A 19,272-nucleotide genomic window follows, 5' to 3' on the forward strand; every position below is an offset into this window, starting at 1 on the left:
CTGTAATACAAAAATGCCTAAGCAAGCTAAATCCATCGCCAAACAACCTGACTTTGCGACAAAATATTACGTTTGGGTCTGAAATCGACAAAATATTATGTTTGAGTAACTGGCATCAATTCAAGGAAGAACTGTGGCCTCTACAAACAAGCAATTTCGTTGGGTTAAAATAAAGTTAAAAATTTTTTTTTTGGGTTAAAATAAAAATGGCCCTACTTATTACTGTTGGTCAGTATTACTGTAGATTAGCCAAACTACAATAATAATTTTTGCTTATTTTTTATCTTTCATAGGAGTCTACATCACCGTATCCGGTGATAAAAATTTCCAGTAATCAATCAATTTCTGTGCATGTAGATGCTTCTACTATATCTGTAGATGGAGACTTAATCACTGCAGTAGCTACGGCTATTTCAGCATATTGGATTTTTAATATTGTTATACCACATGGCTGTACAAAAACAATGGATTTTTTGTGTGGTTACATACTGCAGCTAGGCAGCGTTAACATTCCAAGCAGTGTTTTACAGGTTATAAACAGTTTGTAATTTTGTAACCAAGTAACTGCCAATTATCACGTTTGTACCTTAGTAAGCATATGATTAGTGTTAAAGTGTCGTTGAACTTACACTTTGATTTAATTTAAATGTAATATAACTACATAAACATATTTTTGCATAGCTTCAGTAAAAGTTCTTTTCTGAACATTTTATTTTTAAAAGTTGTAGTGTTATATGTTTTCTTTGCGGCCCACATTAGCTTTTTCGTTTGAAACTGTTGTTAAATAATGTTTTTAACTGCTACATTTTCGTTTCTATTTGTTAAATTAACCTTTGGAATAACCATTTCAGCCAAATACATGTTGTTTTTATATCGGTGCTATTTTCTTGTTAAAACTTTCTTTTCTGCAATGTGTTTTTGGACAGCCAAACAATATCTTATCTTATTTTTTTGATGTTTAGAAAGAGTTAAACTTCAACCCTGATTGAGTGTTTTCATCATGTTAATTATTTATTATGACGTTTTTACTTTTTTGGAATTCTGCCATGTTTTGTTAATGCTGTAAAATATACTGTACATTGTTTACGTCATCAGTATGTGTGATTATACAATTGGTAGATTGCTAAATCCACCCTATGTGGTGTAGTTCGGTATAGGGTGGATAAAGAATGGATCAGGGTGAAATGCGAAAAATCCACCATGGTTTGTGGTGTTTTACAACGGGGAAGATTTTCTTATATCAGGGTGGATTCGTACAATTCCTTTCCCTTTTGGGTGGATTAACATAGGGTGTAAACAGCAGTATCCGCCCTGAAAGTTAGAACGTTATATCCACCTTTGGGTGGTTTACGGAAAATAGAACCCAGGGGCATAAAAATTGATCCACCACTAAAGGTAGATATTTCTACCTTTTCAGTTTACAGTGTGGATCTCAGTTCACATCAAACCAGTGGAAGGAAATGATGGAATATTTGGGGATACAACATAATACAACCACCTCATTTCATCCACAAAGCAACGCGATCAACGTGAAAAGAAGATCTACAGTGCTCGCCAGCTGAACTTCTCTACGGGCAAACACTAAAATTGTCCAATGACGTTTTTGCCACTACGCCGCCAGAAAGCGAGGCAACAGCAGGAAGCATTCTTTTTTTTTTTTATTAATAAAATAGATAGCGAAAAAAACGAACAAGAAAAACAAATCAAAATAGTGAAGCTCTCAAGCAGCTAACGACCATTTACTTTTGTGTTTTGTCATACTTCCTCTTTTTAAAGCCGAATATCGCTCGGAAGTTCGCACAGAAGATAGCAACAGTAAAAAGCGTAACATAGTCGGGACAGTGTAGGCATATTTACATTGATAAATAACATATCGCGCGCATAAAAGGACACAATTCACAAATGTTTTGCACGGTTCGTTTTTGTGCACTCCAAAGAGTAATTGCTCGTGGGAAAAAACATGATATTCGTAGTTTAGTACTTAACCACGCACTCACGTTTTCCCAGTATTGACACGTAACAGGACACAAATAAAACAAGTGGTACAGGGTTTCCGTGGCCTTTTTGCAAAAAGTACATTGGTTAGATTCGCGAAAATTCTGGTCGTACATAGGCTAATAGATTTGTTGTTAGGAAGCTCGTCTGGGCTTCATTGCAGCCTTTTCCTTGACCAGTTGTTGGTAAGCTTCGGTGTGCTTGACTTGATGTTGGCGTTGTTTTCAGAGTTGAAGTCCGGGGAGTTCTTATCAGCATCGTTTAGAATGCTGCTTGCGGCTGTTGTAGAGTGTGGATTGTTATCAGCGTTGTTGACGCCAACGCTAAATTGGGGGGCATCTGCGTTATCGTTTGTTTCTCCGTGTGCTTTGGCTTGCTTGTGCTCTTCTTGTCTTTTTACTAGCCGAGGAAAATCTTTTTGACGTTTGGGACAGTTTGCTTGTTTGTGACCTTTCTCGTCACAATACTTGCAAGTGAACACTTGCCCATGATATGTTACGTAAAATTTACAGTCCGCCATCCTAATATAACTTGATAAAGGGTTTTCTTCCACGTCCGTTGAATTCATTGTCAAGATTCTCATTCCGGTTAACAACCCAACCTTGTCCTTCCTGTATGTCACCTTTTCAACCTTTCCATATTTTGCCGATATTTCCTCTGCTATGAGTTCAGTGGGGAAAGGGATAGCTACGATGTAAATCTTGTCATTTTCGTATAGTTTAACAAATTTTACTGATTCTGCTGCGCATAGCTTTGTGTAAAGTTCCAAAACATTTTGTCTATTGGTGCAAGTTATGTCGACGTTTTGGCCTCGCATTTCTGCAATCCCAACTAATTTCTTCAGCGGATAATCGATATTTTTTATAAGATTCAGAATTTCGTCTCTTTTCAATAAATTAACTGTCCTCATACTTAAGCAATTCGGCCTCTTAAAGCTGGCCGCATTTTTATTCACTGCCTGAGCGTAACTTGCTCTGCTTGCCATTTTTCGCTCCGCACTCCACGAGCGCCAGACTTGAAATGAGGAAGCATTCTTTGCAAAATTCGCGTCTACATGGACAAACAGCGATACAAGCCGACACGGCCGCGAAACAAAAGGCCCAACTACGTCGACAAGGCATTGATGACCTGCAAACACGTCTACGTGAGGAACGACGCTTCAAAACCACGCCTGGCCCCGCTCTATGACGGGCCATATAAAGTTCTTGACAGAAGCGACAAGTACTTCAAGCTTGACAAAAATGGAAAACCCGACAATGTTTCCATTAACCGCTTGAAAATCGCCTACGCTATGCTAACTGTTCAACGACAGCCGTCAGATAGCAACGACATTTCAACAGATGTCACCAAAGATGAAGACAGTTGCCCACCACCTCAGATGGAGCAGACCACATCTAGAAGACGAAACATTCGCCTCCCAGCCAGATACCGTGATTAGTTAACGTCATAGGACATCAGACTACGATTTTACGGACTATTTTTGTTTGTGCTTTAATTGTTTTCAATTTTTTAGCTGTTAGCTACTTCCCAGCTAACAATTTGACGTCGCAGCGACGTAGATTTTTGGTTTAAGTTTGGTCGATAAGACGTTGCAGCCAACGTTATTTCTACGTAAAAGCGTCGACACTTTACGACCTAGATGCGACGTTATGCAACTACGTTATTTATACGTTTATAATAAACGTTATTTTTACGTAGGAGTGTCGACCATTTACGACCTAGATGCGACGTTGTGCAACTACGTTATTTATACTTTTATCATGAACGTTGTTTTTACGTAGAAGTGTCTATTCCAGACGACGTAGATTAGATGTTGCAAATTACGATGTTCAGCGACGTTATTTATACGTTTATCATGAACGTTATTTTCACGTAAAAGCGTCGACACTTTACGACCTAGATGCAACGTTGTGCAACTACGTTATTTATACGTTTATCATGAACGTTGTTTTTACGTAGAAGTGTCTATTCCAGACGACGTAGATTAGACGTTACAAATTACGATGTTCAGCGACGTTATTTATAAGTTTATCACAGACGTTATTTTTACGTAAAAATGTGTGATCCGGACAAAGTTCATGCGACGTTGGAAACTACGTTGTAAAACTAGGTTATTGAAAGCGTTCACATTGTTATGTTTGCGTAATAGTTTGGACTCCATGCCCTACAAATTACGTTTGCAATGAAGTTACAAATTACGTTCGCAACTACGGTATAATGCGCAAAAAAGAAACATTAGAACGATTTTTTTGAACTTTTAAAACACTTATACTTGTTGTGACATATCTGACTGTAATTATTTACACTTGCAAATTCTTACTAAATCTTCTAAACAATTACCATCCAGGAAAATATAGAAATAATGTAGTATTGAAGTAAAACAAACACGGCAGTATAAAAATGTTGACAATAAAGAACTGTAAAAAAGACAAGAAAACTAAGAAAATTGGTCTGTGGACCTGCAAAACACACGAATTTTAGAATGTTACTTAAATTGCTCTATTACACTAACACAGTCTAAAAGACAAAATTGAAAAAGTTTTGCATTTCACAGACTATGTGTAAAACAATGCACATTAAAACAGGAAAGTAACGTTAACAACAACAACGTATTGAAAAAATAAGAACAATACAAATCCAGCGGTGTAAAACGAAAATCCAGCAGTTTAATCCGAATCTGAATGCGTGTGTGATACATCGAGAGAGCTGTTGGCAAATAATATAAAAATTAGGGAATAGGGAAGTGACTGCTAGGGCTACAGGGTCGAACAGGGGAATATATACCTTATAAAAATGAGTCATGTGTTTGTCAAGCTAAGGAAAACCGCATCCAACTTTCATCTGTTTAAGCTGCATTAACTGGGAAATGTGATTAATGACTACAAACATAACTTTTAACTTCATTTACGTTATGAAACCAAATCGAAATGAGCAAAGCCAAAAAAACTAATTGCAATGATGCACATGCTTCTACATAGTACAATAAATGCCCAACTGGTTGCCTTAAACAAAAAAATTAAAACAACCTGATAGTTATTTCATGTTTTTGATTTTTTTATTATGCCAGCAAAGTGTTTTGTGATTAATTGTTCTCACTATTGGTAATATTATGATCCAGACGTTTGGAATCCTAACACAATTCAACCATAGTTTCAAAATTTAGATGTGCCATTTACTAATTTAGCCAAGCACAGAAATTTTATATCACTGTTAATGTATTTTCTTGTACAACCTGAATTTGTTTGGTAAAGTTTAGTATCAAGAATTTTTTATCTCTTGCCAATAATAACATTTAATAATGAATATTAGTATTTTTTACATTTTTTAAACTTTGTTTTTATATTAAAAAAATATAGACCATTCTTAGTACTAGTCTATGGTATAATTTTTTCCCAATTAGTCTGTCATATTATGTTTATTTTGCCTTTACTTATTGTGTGATAGCGTTTTGTGCCATGTAGCTTCTGGTCCACATAATGCAGACTGGTCAGAATTAAATAAAATTAAAATTCTGGTGACATTGTATAACTATCACTGGTAGGTTTTGAAAAAAATTGCTGCTTAAATAAAGAAATTTAAACGCAGCCAGGATACATTTTAAAGTCTTTGTTGTTAGCATCTAGGGCAATTGCAAGCATAAAACAAAACAGTAAGAGTCAAATAAATATAATAATTAACAAAAATCTTTAAAATATTAATCACTAATTTACCTGTAAATATTGATGAGCAGCCAAGTTCATGAGGAATATCTTTAACGTGTACCCTTCTTCAAATCTCACCTTGAACTTTTAATCAAGCCTTTAGTCGATATCTTTAGTAATTGATTTTCAAGTGTTCATTTGGGGTTTTATGCACACCAAAGGTATTTACGCTGGCATGATACAAAGATCAAGATTTGCATTAAAATTGTCTAAAAAATTTGGGTGTTCACTCGCCGTAGAATACAATTGGGCGCTGGTCAAACAACCTAAATATCTAACAAGCACTCTAGCGCTGAGCTGCCAAAACTTATTTTGAATTCCAATGTCCTGATAGCAAATGTTTAAACTGGACTGTGATGTCATCCGCATATTGGCCAATCACGAGTTTACGCGCCGTTCGAAAACCGCGAAAAAAAAGCAGCAGGGAGCGACATTCTTGTCTATCCAGGAAACTGCGTCTATAGCGGTCGCTGCGCTAAGTACTTTTTATGCGGTTTTATGTAAAGACAATTTTACCCTTACTAAAATGCTATCTTAATTTAAGTCACATCTCTATTTTATGTAAGCATAACTAAGTATACTTCTTTACATTTTCTAAAAAAGTTAATCTAAACACATTACAGAAAAAAACAAATATTTTGTACATAGGCTACATATTCCCGACGCATTCCTTAAAAGAGAGCATTTCTTTTTAACGAAAATTAAAAGTTGGAAAGTTAGTTTTGACGTCGTTAAACAACGTTTTTTATACGACACGTATGACGTTTTGATTCGATTGTACTTCAGCTCAGTCGAAAAAACTGTGTATGACACGCAAATTCGTCTAAAATCAGTTACCTTCAACGTAATTAGGCTAATGGATGTTGTTTCTACCTCACATTTAACGTTTTAATAGGGTTCCTTTGACGTTTGTATGAACGCTAAACAATATTAATGAAATGTTTTAATTTATGTATAAAATAGTCTAAAACAAGTTGACCTCGATGTCAGGTATATATACCTTGTTGTATACGTCACGTTTAACGTTTTAATCCGGTTGCATTGTGGTTTGCCGTAACCTTCGAAATGACTACGAACATTTAAGATGTTGCAAATTTGGTCGCGTTTTAGTTTTTCGTAATGTCAAGAAATAAAGTTATTGGAACTTTTGAAAATAGCATTTAAAATGGTTTCAAATAAGTTATCTTCAGCGACAGTTATCATTGCTTTTTGCATATACGCCACGTATGATGTTTTGAATTGGTTATTTTGAAGATTGTAATAACGTTGAAAAATAACGTTATATTAACGTTAAAAATGACGTATATTATAGTCTAATTCTAAACACAATTAAGCTTCGATGTCAGTATTTACTGTAGTTTTTACGTCACGTGAAGTTCTAATTAGATTGCATTGTTGTTAGTTACAAACCAAAAAATAACGTTGTTAAAACGCTTAAAATCACGTCCAAAATGCTGTCAAAGAAGTTAGCTTTGATCTTAGAATTCAACGTCATTTATACTTCACGCGTGACGTTGTCAGTTAGTTGGATCTTAGTTTGTCGCAACGTCAAGAAATAACGTTATTAAAACGTTTAAAATTACATCCAAAACGGTCTTAAATAAGTTAGCTTTGACGTCAGAAATCACCGTTGATTGTACGTCACGTATGATTTCCTAAATTGGGTCCATTGAGGTTTCTCACGACAACGTATGAAATGAAATCAAGTTTACTTTGACGTGAGTAATTAACGTTCCATGTACGTCACCTATGACGTTCTAAATTGGTTACATTAAGGTTTGTAATAAGGTTGAGAAATGACGTTATTAAAACGTTAGAAATGATGTAAAAAAAAGTCATAAAAAAATTATCCTTGTATAAAAAAAAAAAAAAACAAAAAAAATAAAAAGACATAAAAAATTATACAAAAGGTAACGTTGTTGTTACGTCACGATTTACGTTTTAATTATACAACATTGTAGTTAGTCAAAACGGTAAAATGACGTTATTATAACGCTTAAAATGGCGTCCTGGTCTCACAGAAATTACCTTTGATGTCAGAATTTAATGTTGATTGTACGTCACGTATCACGTTGTAAATTAGTTACATCAATGGTGGTCACAAAGTTTAAAAATAATGTTAGCAAAACGTTCGCTCTGACGTACAAAATAGCCTAAAACAAGTTATTAGCCTCGAAGTAAGTAATTGACCTTGTTCGTACGTCACCTTTGACGTTATAATCAGGTTACATTGTGGTGCGCCACAATTTTTTTAAAGAATACCATTGAAAAAACGTTTAAACGACGTCAGAAGTGGCTGAAAAGACGTTAGTTTTGACGTCAGTAAACAACGTTTTTTGTACGTAAAATTTGTCTATAACAAGTTAGTTGTGACGTCAGAAATGAACGTGAATTCTACGTCACGTATGACGTTCTAAGCTGGTTGCGTTATAGTTTTACGGAACGTTAAATATACAGCGTTAATTAAACGTGTAAAAGTCGTCTAAACCGGTCTAAAAATGTTAGATTTTACGTCAGTAATAAACGTTATTTGCATGTCACCTATGACGTTGTAAATTTGTTTCATTGTGGTTCGTTGCAACGTTAAAAAATAACGTTCAACAAACGTTCGAAGTGACGTCAAAAATGATGTAAAACATGTTAAGATCGACGTCTGTAATCAACGTTGTTTGTACGTTACAAATGACGTTGAAATTTGGTCGCATTGCGGTTTTTCTTAACGTTAATTTTGACGTTAGTGCTACGTTTTACATTACGTTTTGATAACACGGCCTCGACGTATTTTCTTAACGTTCGTTTGGACACATTCCCACAACGTTTACTTAGTTTAAAAACAAAATCCGAAAGTCGAAAAAACGTTGTGTGTTAGCTGGGTTCTGCATAGCTAACAAATCTACATTTTAATGACAAGACATACTTTTCGCAAACCAACATCATCAATATACCGGAGCCCTTCTACTATGAAGCAGGACCGATCAACAGGTGTTTTCTACAATGTCTCAAAGCAACGACATTCGTTTGCGACCTAGTGAACTTACTTTAGCTTCACCCAAACATCAATCTCCCCTGGAGAAGTAAAACCCCACGCTGCATCGACTTCCCTTGTAGGACGAGATCTCAATAACCTACAGGTAAAAGTCCAAATTTAGCTCACTTCAATACAGCTGAGCGTCAACGTAACACAAGTGCAACTTTGACAACGCAAGCGTTTTTACGCGTCAACCTGCAGCGAAATTCTTCCTAATTTGAAAGAAACCACTTTCGCTGAACTCTAGACTTTGGATGACATATCGAGTGGAATAACTTATCGCGGGCGATAAGATATTCGAGACTAAACCATTCGGCCGGATGGACGTCATCGAGAAGAATATCCCAAGCTAAGTCTACCTATTTTCACGGCGTTTCATATACATAAGATCTATACCAGTTGGAATTCTAGATTACTCCAACAACGCCGCTTACTATACGCACTTCGTAAACATTCCTCTGAACTTCAAACCACAAGCTGATGTGAATGTATTTCACACATAAACTGCAACGAAGTTTTTTTTTTTTTTTTTTAATATACCGCAGTATCCAGTGAATTCTACATCAAATTCACGTCGTTTTACTGAAAAATCATTGAACCGCGTGGGACGCAAACTTCAAACAATTCTGGAAATTCTTCCAGCAAGAAGTCGACTACACATATTTGCTAGACGACTCACTCCTATGCCTTCACAAACACAAACAACCCTATTCCCTCTAACGAACCCCCCAACCCCTACCAAACCCTTACTAACATACTAACACCTGCAGCGTTACTGCTGACAGAGTTGGTGTCTGACAGCGCTAACAGAGCGACACAGAGAATTATATGTTTGCTAAATACCTTAAAGCCAAACGCTAAGCTTACCGAACTGTGCATGAAATTTATCGCCATGTATCTATTATTCGATGTATCGCATTTCATCAATGTACGTCATGAATGTATTTGTGTTATAAAGGGTTCGTTCAACCAAAACAATTCATTATTTACAAAACAGACAGCCATTAGCTGCCCATTTCAGTTGTTGTGACCACAGACGGCACAGCCAACACTTTATTGCTTCCTGTATTGTATTTTTAAATCGTTTGTGTACAATCTTTTACAAATTCGCCCCCCCCAAAAAAAAACACCCATAAAACGTTGCTCTGTTGAGTTGTAAATATATTGTATTCTTTTTACGCCACATATGTGTTTTGCTCGCTACCTTTCACATGCTATTTCTCTTTGTGTCCCAAAGTTTTTGACACGCACCCAAGCCAAATCCTAATATCAATCTTTCAGATCTATTTTTTCATTAATGAACAACCCTTTCCTACGTCTGACTTGTTAATTGGAAGGGGGATTCTGTAGCATTTATCATGCAATATTACTCGATATTGCCTAATTTGACGTCACTATACACGTGACCGTTGTTCACTGAGGCGTGACCTAACGCCGAATTGTGCATTTTCAACGTTTCGCATTCATTCTATTTGATACGTCTTACTGATTAGCGGCTTGAATCACCGCTCTGTTTATCGTTGTGTTTCTGAGATTTGTTAATATACTCGACGGGCAACGTGTACTGAGTGAAGTGTCTTTGCCTAGAGAGTACAAGAAGTTAAGGACAGGTATTCTAGCGGCCTGCTCCTTTGGTCGGATTAAGAACTTGTAAAAGAAAGACTAGGCAGTCGTCGGCTCTCCTCTTCAGAGCCAGCAGCCTTCTTACCTTTAACTAAACACCCCGATTCGCTACACGGCTTTACACAAAACACTTATCAGAAGCGAAAGTTTTGCCTCCTGACTTATATATGTGATTCATATGTTTTGACAATTCTTGCTGGCATTGTAAATTTAACAGATATACCACTGCCATTTGGTTCGGCTTTAAACAAAGATTAGATTAAATAAAGCCAGTGGTTATCAAACTTTATTCATCATGACCCCTTGCAGAAGTATATTGATCTTGCGGCACATCAAGTGATAGGAATTTTGTATTTATTTATTTGTGAATAAAAATGCCTGAAGTGTAACTGTATATAAAAAAAGGGCTTTGATAACAGAAATACACATTGCGTTTATGAACATTTCAGTTGCTCACCACAGGATGGTGATCCTTCAAATGATGCAGTGGTACTTTAGTTGTTTTTGAGTGCTTCTCTATGAGCTTGCACAGCGTAGTTGGTAAAGCGACAGTACACAGGTAGCCGTAGGTTGAGCTCAAACCTTAATCAGGCTAGTTTTTTTCCTAACCTGGCCTTGCACCATAATACACTTTGGTGAGCCTTTCCGAAGGCATCCAGTGCCTCAATAAACTCAAAAACTTTATTTTTAATCAAAAACCTTAATGTAAATGTACTTAACTCACGTTTATAACTATGAGACACCCCTTTTGAAGTTGTACTGATCAATAATAATAACACACTTTATTTGGTATCTTTGGGTGAATAAGAGCTTGTGCAAAATTTACCTGAAATCACCACACCTACCAAGAATTTTCATAATAATCACTTGTTTATAGAACAGTCAAACTCAATATACTTAAGATTTCTAATTTTAATACGACACATAAAATTATTGAACAGCTTTAATCATTAAAAGTTTTGTTACATTTATTTTAAAAACACCATTGTAACTTCCTAGTATACAACTTTAACTGATGTTTTTTGTCAATTGTAATGTTTAGAAATACTTTTTGACAACATGTCAAAATTATTAGAATGGTTATTCGGCATTGGTGCAATCATTGCGGTCTGGGGAGCTGTTGTCTTTAACCTGGTTGATGGAATCTCTGATGAACTACAATATGTTGTTTTCCCAATGCCCTTTATTCTTGTGCTTTTTTTTGGACTGTATTCTTTAGCTGTTATCCTCTACAGAGTTGTAACATTTAATAATTGCGATGATGCAGCCAAAGAACTGAGACAACAAATTGAAGATGCAAAAGTGGACTTGGCAAAAAAGGGACTAAAATGCACATAATGGATTTTTTCTGTGTATTCCCGCACTTACAATGTTTGCAGTAATATAAATATGAAATATCATTAACAATTCAACATACTTAAACTTGAAATATTTTCCAAGTAACTTTATATATGTAGACTAAACATCACAAACATAGTTTATATCCATAAAAAAAATTAAATTGCACAACTACTAGAGTTTTTTTGTTTTTTTTTAAACATTTTTTACCTACGTGGAATATGTTGATGGTTGGTCCAAGAGGTTTTAGTTGGTTAAACAAATGTTGCTGATATTGTATGACCTGTGTAATTTTAATATTTGTGAAACCTCCCTGAATGCCATAAATAAACTCAGTAACCTTCAATTATTCTCATGAAATTTAAAAGCAAACAAGATTTAGAGATCTTTAAAACAGAGCAGTGGTTCTTAATCGGAGGCACGCCAACCAATTCTTAGGTTACGCGAGCTCTACTCCAATCATTAATTTTTTTATATTGATTTTATTGGTTCCATGTTGTGTTTGTTTGTTCTTAATTTTTCTTGCTGTGCTATGCTTTACATCAAAATTACACATGTGTAGATAAGCAACTGAAGAAAATGATTTTGCGATTTGTAAAATTTTGGGCTTTTATGTTTTAATAGATTTTAATGTTATTTGCCAGTGTTGTAAACAAGTCATTCTGAAATGACTTAAGTCCAAGTCAAGTCATTTGAAAAATAACTTAAGTCCAAGTCAAGTCTTTTGCAAAAATAACAAGTCAAGTCCCAGTCATCTGTTGCCCAAGTTAAGTCCCAGTCAAGTCATTATGAGAGCAAGTCAATTTCAAGTCATGTCATTGACATAAAAGTAAATTATTAAACTATTAAAATTGGTAAACTCGTCCGATTATAAGCAACAATTTAACTAAAAAAACACATACGCAATACACAGCAATTAAAGTGTTTAATATGCAAAACTTAAGATAAATTTTAATGAAAAACACTTAATTTACTCCTAAGTTATTTGCCAAAAAGTCCAAGTCAAGTCATTTGACCAAAATACTTAAGTCAAGTCAAGTCATTTTGGTCAAAGGACTTAAGTCAAGTCAAGTCATTTGAAAACAGTGACTTAAGTCAAGTCAATGACTTAAGTCATTACAACACTGTTATTTGCAGTATGGCTATTGCATTGTGTGTAATCACTAGGGCGATTATTTTTTTACCTAAAAATATATTTTTTGACAAAGCTTTGACCTATTAGAAATACATTAATTTAAACAACATATTGTCGTTTGAAGAACTGCATTAGTGTTTTGGTTTTGTCCACCACACGTTTTATATGTTTTCCTGACTAAAAGTTAAACACAAATTTTTCGAGTTTATGCAAAACTCATGAAAATGCTTATTGTTTGGAACACAATACACGTTTTGTTAGTAACTTCAATAAAAATATAAAAGCCATAATATTTGATAAAAGCGACATTTCGCAATTTACAGACGTTTCAGCAATAACTCATGCCATCATCAGTGTAAAAATCAAGTGAAGATAAAAGCGATAAAACGTAAAAAAGAACAAAAATCGAATTGACCCATACATCGACTTTTTTCGCTGCAATTTTTGTCCTTTTTCCTTTCTTTTTTACGTTTTATCGCTTTTATCTTCACTTGATTTTTACACTGATGATGGCATGAGTTATTGCTGAAACGTCCGTAAATTGCGAAATGTCGCTTTTATCAAATATTATGGCTTTTATATTTTTATTGAAGTTGCTTATTGTTATTTTTGTCATTTGAAAAAACAAACAAGCAATTCGCTGGTTATTTTTAAAAAAGATCTACTTATCGAAATGGGAATGAGATCATTGCAAATCACAAGCGAAAAAGACGGCAAGTCCGTGTTTGTAAACGATTTTGGTTTTGACAAAATTTTGACTTTTTTTGACACGTCAAAAAGTAATCGTCCTAGTCTCACCTTTTGAAACACGATTAACACAATATTCAAGTTTTTTACTTCAGGCAACATTTTTACATGGTCTCTATGCAGCCTTAACAACTGTGAATCAGCTTAGGTATCGACATAGGCGCCGAACTTTCAAAATCTCAGGACGTTTTTCCAACCAGTCCTTGAAAAGGAAGTTCCCGGAATTTCAACTTAGGGAATTCCCCTGTTTTCCCTCTGATTTTAATGAATAATGACATCATAAAATAGTCACGGCAATGACGTCATAAAAAGACGCAAAACGAACATGTGCGTCGAATCCGTTTAGTGAGCAATCGTTAACTTCAGGCGAAAAACTAAACAAAGACGGTGAAGTATGTGTGATTGATTTTGATAGAATCATGTTTTGACTATCAGCAGCGCAGTTTCCCAAGTTTCATTTACGGGACTATGCTTAATTATAAGCACACCTTTCTCCACCTGCAAAACTAAACAAAGATCGTTTTTCCCGGGTATTATTATGCCACGATCAGCGCAACATCTGTGCCGAGCTGTGTGCCAAGTCAGCTAAAGTACAAGCTGCGGTTGAGGAAAAATAAGTTGTGTCATTTACACACTAAACACGTGGTCTTTGGATATGAAAATAATTATGCGGTGACTATCATAACATAAAAAGGACGACCTTAACAGTCACAGTTAGGCCACCTTTGAAGAGAATCTGCGTTTTTTACAAAAATTTCGTTGTTACACCAACATGGGATACTAGCGCAGACAGCGAACAGCGAGAAACAGTAGTTTAACTCGACGTTTTTAGCGAGAAAAAGGGAAGGTGCATCTTAGCGATGTCATTTGTTAAATACACCCTCGCTAATCAGCTAACCTGAACGAATAATGAAAGGCGAAAGAGAGAAAACATCCTGCGTTTACCAAAACAGGAGACGAAAAAGGCGTTTGCGCTTGATTTTGGTTTCGCATCAGCTCAAGACGTGGGACCCAATTGCATTAAAAACATCGCCGCTTTGACCGGTGAGTTAAAACCCTGACAAAAACGAACAAAAAACGATAATAGCACTTGCGAAAGGGGAGGCGGGTGCCGAACCCGGCCCTGGATACACCACTGCTTGCTCATTACCAACAAAACGTAGCAGGTCTCGCAAACGGATTTTCCAACTTCGTATATTATGTTTAAAACAAGCGGTATGTCTCCTGTAATTTCGTCAGAATTAATTGTACTTAAAGCTAATGCGTGCTTTGTCCTGCATTAAAATTATGAAGGACGAAGGGTAGTGCTAATCTACTTTAAGCAGTGTTCGTAACTTATTATCAGGCATACCATACGTGCAGAAGGAGCGAGCAAATCGAGAGGAGATTTTTTGGGCTATACCAATATTAAATATTGAAGAGACTTTTGCGAGAGGAGTTGGCGTTAATGAACGAGGATTTTTATATGTGTTTGGCGTTTAAAAGCTTATGTTCGGAATATTAAGTTTATTTATCGATTTGAGTGACCAAACGTCTCAGCATATTAAACATTAGGAATTGGGACGCTAGACGAAGCACTGTGTTATACGGTGTTTAAAAGTTTGGAAATAGGTTAATACTTGTCTATTTTAGACTCACCAATTGGCTTGACGCATGTTTTATCACAGAAACATTTTTTTTTAAACACAGCTTAAGCTTGACCTACATTAGCGCGACCTGGTATTTCGTTTTTTCAGCGCCGCTTCGGTTTATTAATAGGTGCGAACGAACACTTTCGCAGATGGTAATCTCCCCATCTAATTCAGGAAAGTCGCACATACTGTTAGTGAACCACGATTGTGCTACTTGCCCGGTACATTGTGCTAGCTTTAATGTAGTGTTCACAGAAGTGGAGTGCAGAATAATTGCACACGAAACTTGGTCTTATTCCAGGGCGTTTTGACGCCCTGCAAGAAATCCAGGGCGTCAAAAAACGCTCTGCACACCCACGTTCGGCGCCTATGGGTATCGATACACATGCAATTTTGTCCAATGCGTCAGGTCTCTTATATTATAGTTTACCCAATTCAAACCAAATAAACACAGTTTTATTCGTGCAGTTAGGAGATAACCTTTGTATTTTCATGTTGTTTTTCTAATATATAATGGGAAAATAATTAATTGCATTCAGTACAATAATTATTTTACATAGAAAAGGGGGCACAAGGCACAAGGCAATAACCAAAGGAGACTCCAAAAACTACAAACAAATTAAATTTATTTTATTCCAAGTAAGTTGCGCCTTTATATTTGATTAGTTTACTTGATAATCTACAGATTGTTTATCTGTACAAAATACATTTATTTTATGGCACAATTGTTGGTATGCTTTAGTAGCCTTGGAGTTAGGGGAGGACTGCAAAAAGGATTTTCCTCCATCACAGCACTTCCCTATTAAAGGATCCAAGGGAATGCTGCCGAGAAATGGTACATTCATCTCTTTGGCAATACTTTCCACCCCGCCAGCAATCGGTGGAAATATGACTGATGATTTGTGACATTTTGGACAAATAACCATACTCATGTTTTCTATAATTCCAATTAAGGGTATTTGAACCTTCTTGCAAAAGTTAATTTCTTTCCTGACATCTAAAAGTGCAATTTCTTGTGGTGTTGTTACAATGATTGCACCATCAATACCAGCCTATAAAAACAAATACAAAAACTTAATTAAAGGTTATGGAATATTTTTTAAACATTTATTATAAGTTTTAATTTTATTATTAAAAAACTGGAAAGCAATCACACGTGACACAGTTAAGTTAATCCTGTTACTGTATATTAGCTTTAATTTCCAGCCAGTGCCATTTGCATACCATTAGGTCATATGTCTGGGACCAGCATTAAATGACAGGACAAGTCCATATTTTAGTCATTGCAGCAGTGTAAACTGTAAAATTATGTGACATATTATAATGAGAATAAAGAAATCGATTTATAGAGTTATAATTTAATATTTGGCCATATAAACATTATATATAATTCAACTATGTCAGGGATGGCAACCACTAAGGTCTTTTGTTCTCAGTAATTATTTATTTTCCTTGCGTATCTTTCAAAACAAATTACAAACATGAAAATAAAATATGAACCATGAAATTACAAAGTTATCCATTACAGTTTAAGTGCAGCCATATATTTACAATAGTTGTTAAAAGCAATTTAAACTACAATCCTTCCAGCATTGGGCTTTTTAAAAATTAATTAGATACCTTAAAAAGCTTTGTTAACTTTATTTGTTAATATTGTCCTGATTTTATATCAAATCATCCAATTTACACAATAGCCTAAGGATAATAAAATACCCTAAAATTTCATTTAAAAAAAAAATTAACCAAGTACTGTTTGCTTTTAGGATATCGCACTTTGAAATTATCCAGAATTTACTACTACGTGACTAACATATTTGTCTATGTCAGTTATTTCTAATTGGATTTCTAAAATTTTGCGTTAATTTTTAAGCTAAAATTGAGGGTCCATTAATATTTTTTTTTTAATTATTTTGGACAAAAAGTGGAGTGGCAAATTATTGATTAAAATTTGAGAGCATATTTTTGTGGTAATATTATTTGTATGTTTGCTGTACTTAATTGTATTGCTTCCATGTAATATCTCATGCTGTGACTAATCACTATTTATTGTTGCCTGAGTATGTATAAATACAGGTCACACATCAAATAAAAAAGATGTAGTTGGATATTAACACTTGAGTATGATAACAAATGGTGGTTACCAATTGTATCATTTTTCAACAGGGCTTGGAGTCTGTCAAAAATAACCAGAGACGGGGTCAGACTCTCTCTCTCCAGTATTCCTCTAATATGTGCAACTAAATAGTTATGGTGGATATTCAGCAATCCACTTATAAGGGTGTCATATAATTGCAATACATTGTTGGAAAATATTCACCATACGCTATTCCCCATCAACCACTTAAAGCGACCTTATCAGCTTAAAAGTTTGGTACCGCGCATAAGCACGCCGGTAGTTTTATGTTGTATTAATAGATGCCTGAATTGGCTCAAGCAAAACAAACAGACTTTGAAGCCCTGCTTTTCAAATAGTGAAACACAACATCAAAGTTAAGTTGTTGTATCCCCCTGGCCCATCTTTTTCATTCGCATATTTGTAAACTGAAGTTTTTTTAACCATACCAAAAGCAAGCATTTTAAAAAGTGTCAATTCTTTAACTGCAACTAGCAGAGTATTCACCTTGAGCCATAAAGAACAACAATTTTACTTAATTTCTGTGCAGCGCTTAGGTGTGGAGATAGTGTAGTGCTTATCTTTTAAACAACTTATGCCTCAAGTATACTCCCAAGTAGGGATGTTCAAACTAGAATGCATCCGCGACATGGCCGGTTTTATTAAATGAATTGATTCTGATGTCCACCGACTAAATATAGTTGGACCACGCATATATAGTACATGAAAGCAATGCACTCAAAGTTTAGCAAGCATAGCTTTGCTAGAGTATTCTGCTGTTTCAAAATGCAAGAAGTTTATGGTTTATGGGTTTGGTGATTTGACATGAAATCACCTCTCAAATACACTTGTGGAATACCAAAATGATATTATTATTTGTAAAACAAGATGAAGCAGCAAGTTTAGCAATAATATTAACATATTATTTACTGTACAACCCACTTGAGTTGTTTTCTACGGATAAATGTCTCATTTGTAATCCCCTCTATAACAAGGTACACCAATCCTGTTCTATTTCATTAGAGAAGCATACACAATACTTTGCATGTCTAAAAAATCAAATTTAAAATAATTTCAAGTAAACAACTCACCAAGGCTAGAAATTGAACAATGGAAAGGTGTTCATCTGATGTCCCAGGTGGTGTGTCAATTAAGAGATAATCAAGGCTGCCCCAATTAACATCCTTCAGAAACTGCTTTATAAGACCATTTTTCTTGGGACCTCTCCAAATTACAGCATCTTTCGGGCTCGCCAAGAGAAATCCAGGAGACATTATGCATAGGTTATCTTCAATGTAAATCGGGGACCAACCAGAACCGCTGCTATGAACTTGTTCATTTAAAACTCCCATGATACGTGGAATAGATGGCCCACAAATGTCGACATCTAGAACTCCCACATGGTCATTTTCATTGCTGCTTAAAGCATATGCTAAATGTGCAGTGACCGTACTTTTACCAACTCCGCCTTTTCCTGATAGAACAAGTATTTTGTGTTCTACGGAGGCTAGACTTTCTTTAATAGTGTTTAAGTCGGGATCTGGTTCATTTAGTTCTCCGGAAGCGCATATTTTCTGATTTGGGCAACCTGCACAAGCTTCTACTTTTCCAGCATCTGTACTAGCTGTTCCCGGACAATGTTCTGGTACATCATTTGGAACATACGCCATAATCGAGACCGATTAGAGTTAATCTCCAAGAAAAAGCTTCTGCAGCAAGTAAACAATAATATGCTGAGTAATAATTGGGACTTACCCATAAAAGAACAATAGTTCCTTACTTACAAAATAAAAACATTTGCGACAGTGTTTACGACTGTTTATGAGTGGATTACTCTGTTTAACTACTTTAAAATATAAAATAAATTAAAAAAATATTTAATCATAAAAAATGCGCTTCAGCATTGTCCAAAATAAAAATTACGCAATTTAAAAATTATTTCGATCCGAGAAAATAGGCGG

General features: G+C 35.3%; 2 protein-coding genes across 2 annotated transcripts; one reads left to right on the top strand and one right to left on the bottom strand.

Annotated features, from left to right (window-relative positions):
* The first annotated feature begins 10,410 nt into the window (after nt 1-10,410).
* LOC146164187 (dolichol-phosphate mannosyltransferase subunit 3-like) lies at nt 10,411-11,825 on the top strand. The gene has a single exon (XM_083382488.1). It carries the CDS (start codon nt 11,407-11,409, stop codon nt 11,683-11,685), a length of 279 nt encoding a protein of 92 aa, XP_083238614.1. The 5' UTR covers nt 10,411-11,406; the 3' UTR covers nt 11,686-11,825.
* Nucleotides 11,826-15,653: 3,828 nt separating this feature from the next.
* On the bottom strand, nt 15,654-19,032 carry LOC146164188 (cytosolic Fe-S cluster assembly factor NUBP1 homolog). Its single transcript, XM_083381808.1, has 2 exons — nt 18,403-19,032; nt 15,654-16,250 (listed from the first exon to the last, which is right to left on the bottom strand). The coding sequence occupies exons 1-2, from the start codon at nt 18,979-18,981 to the stop codon at nt 15,861-15,863; spliced, it is 969 nt and encodes a 322-aa protein (XP_083237934.1). The 5' UTR covers nt 18,982-19,032; the 3' UTR covers nt 15,654-15,860.
* Nucleotides 19,033-19,272: the final 240 nt, after the last annotated feature.

This window comes from Ascidiella aspersa, chromosome 2 (genome assembly GCF_963924565.1).
Source record: "Ascidiella aspersa chromosome 2, kaAscAspe10.2, whole genome shotgun sequence".
Classification (NCBI taxonomy): Eukaryota; Metazoa; Chordata; class Ascidiacea; order Phlebobranchia; family Ascidiidae; genus Ascidiella; species Ascidiella aspersa.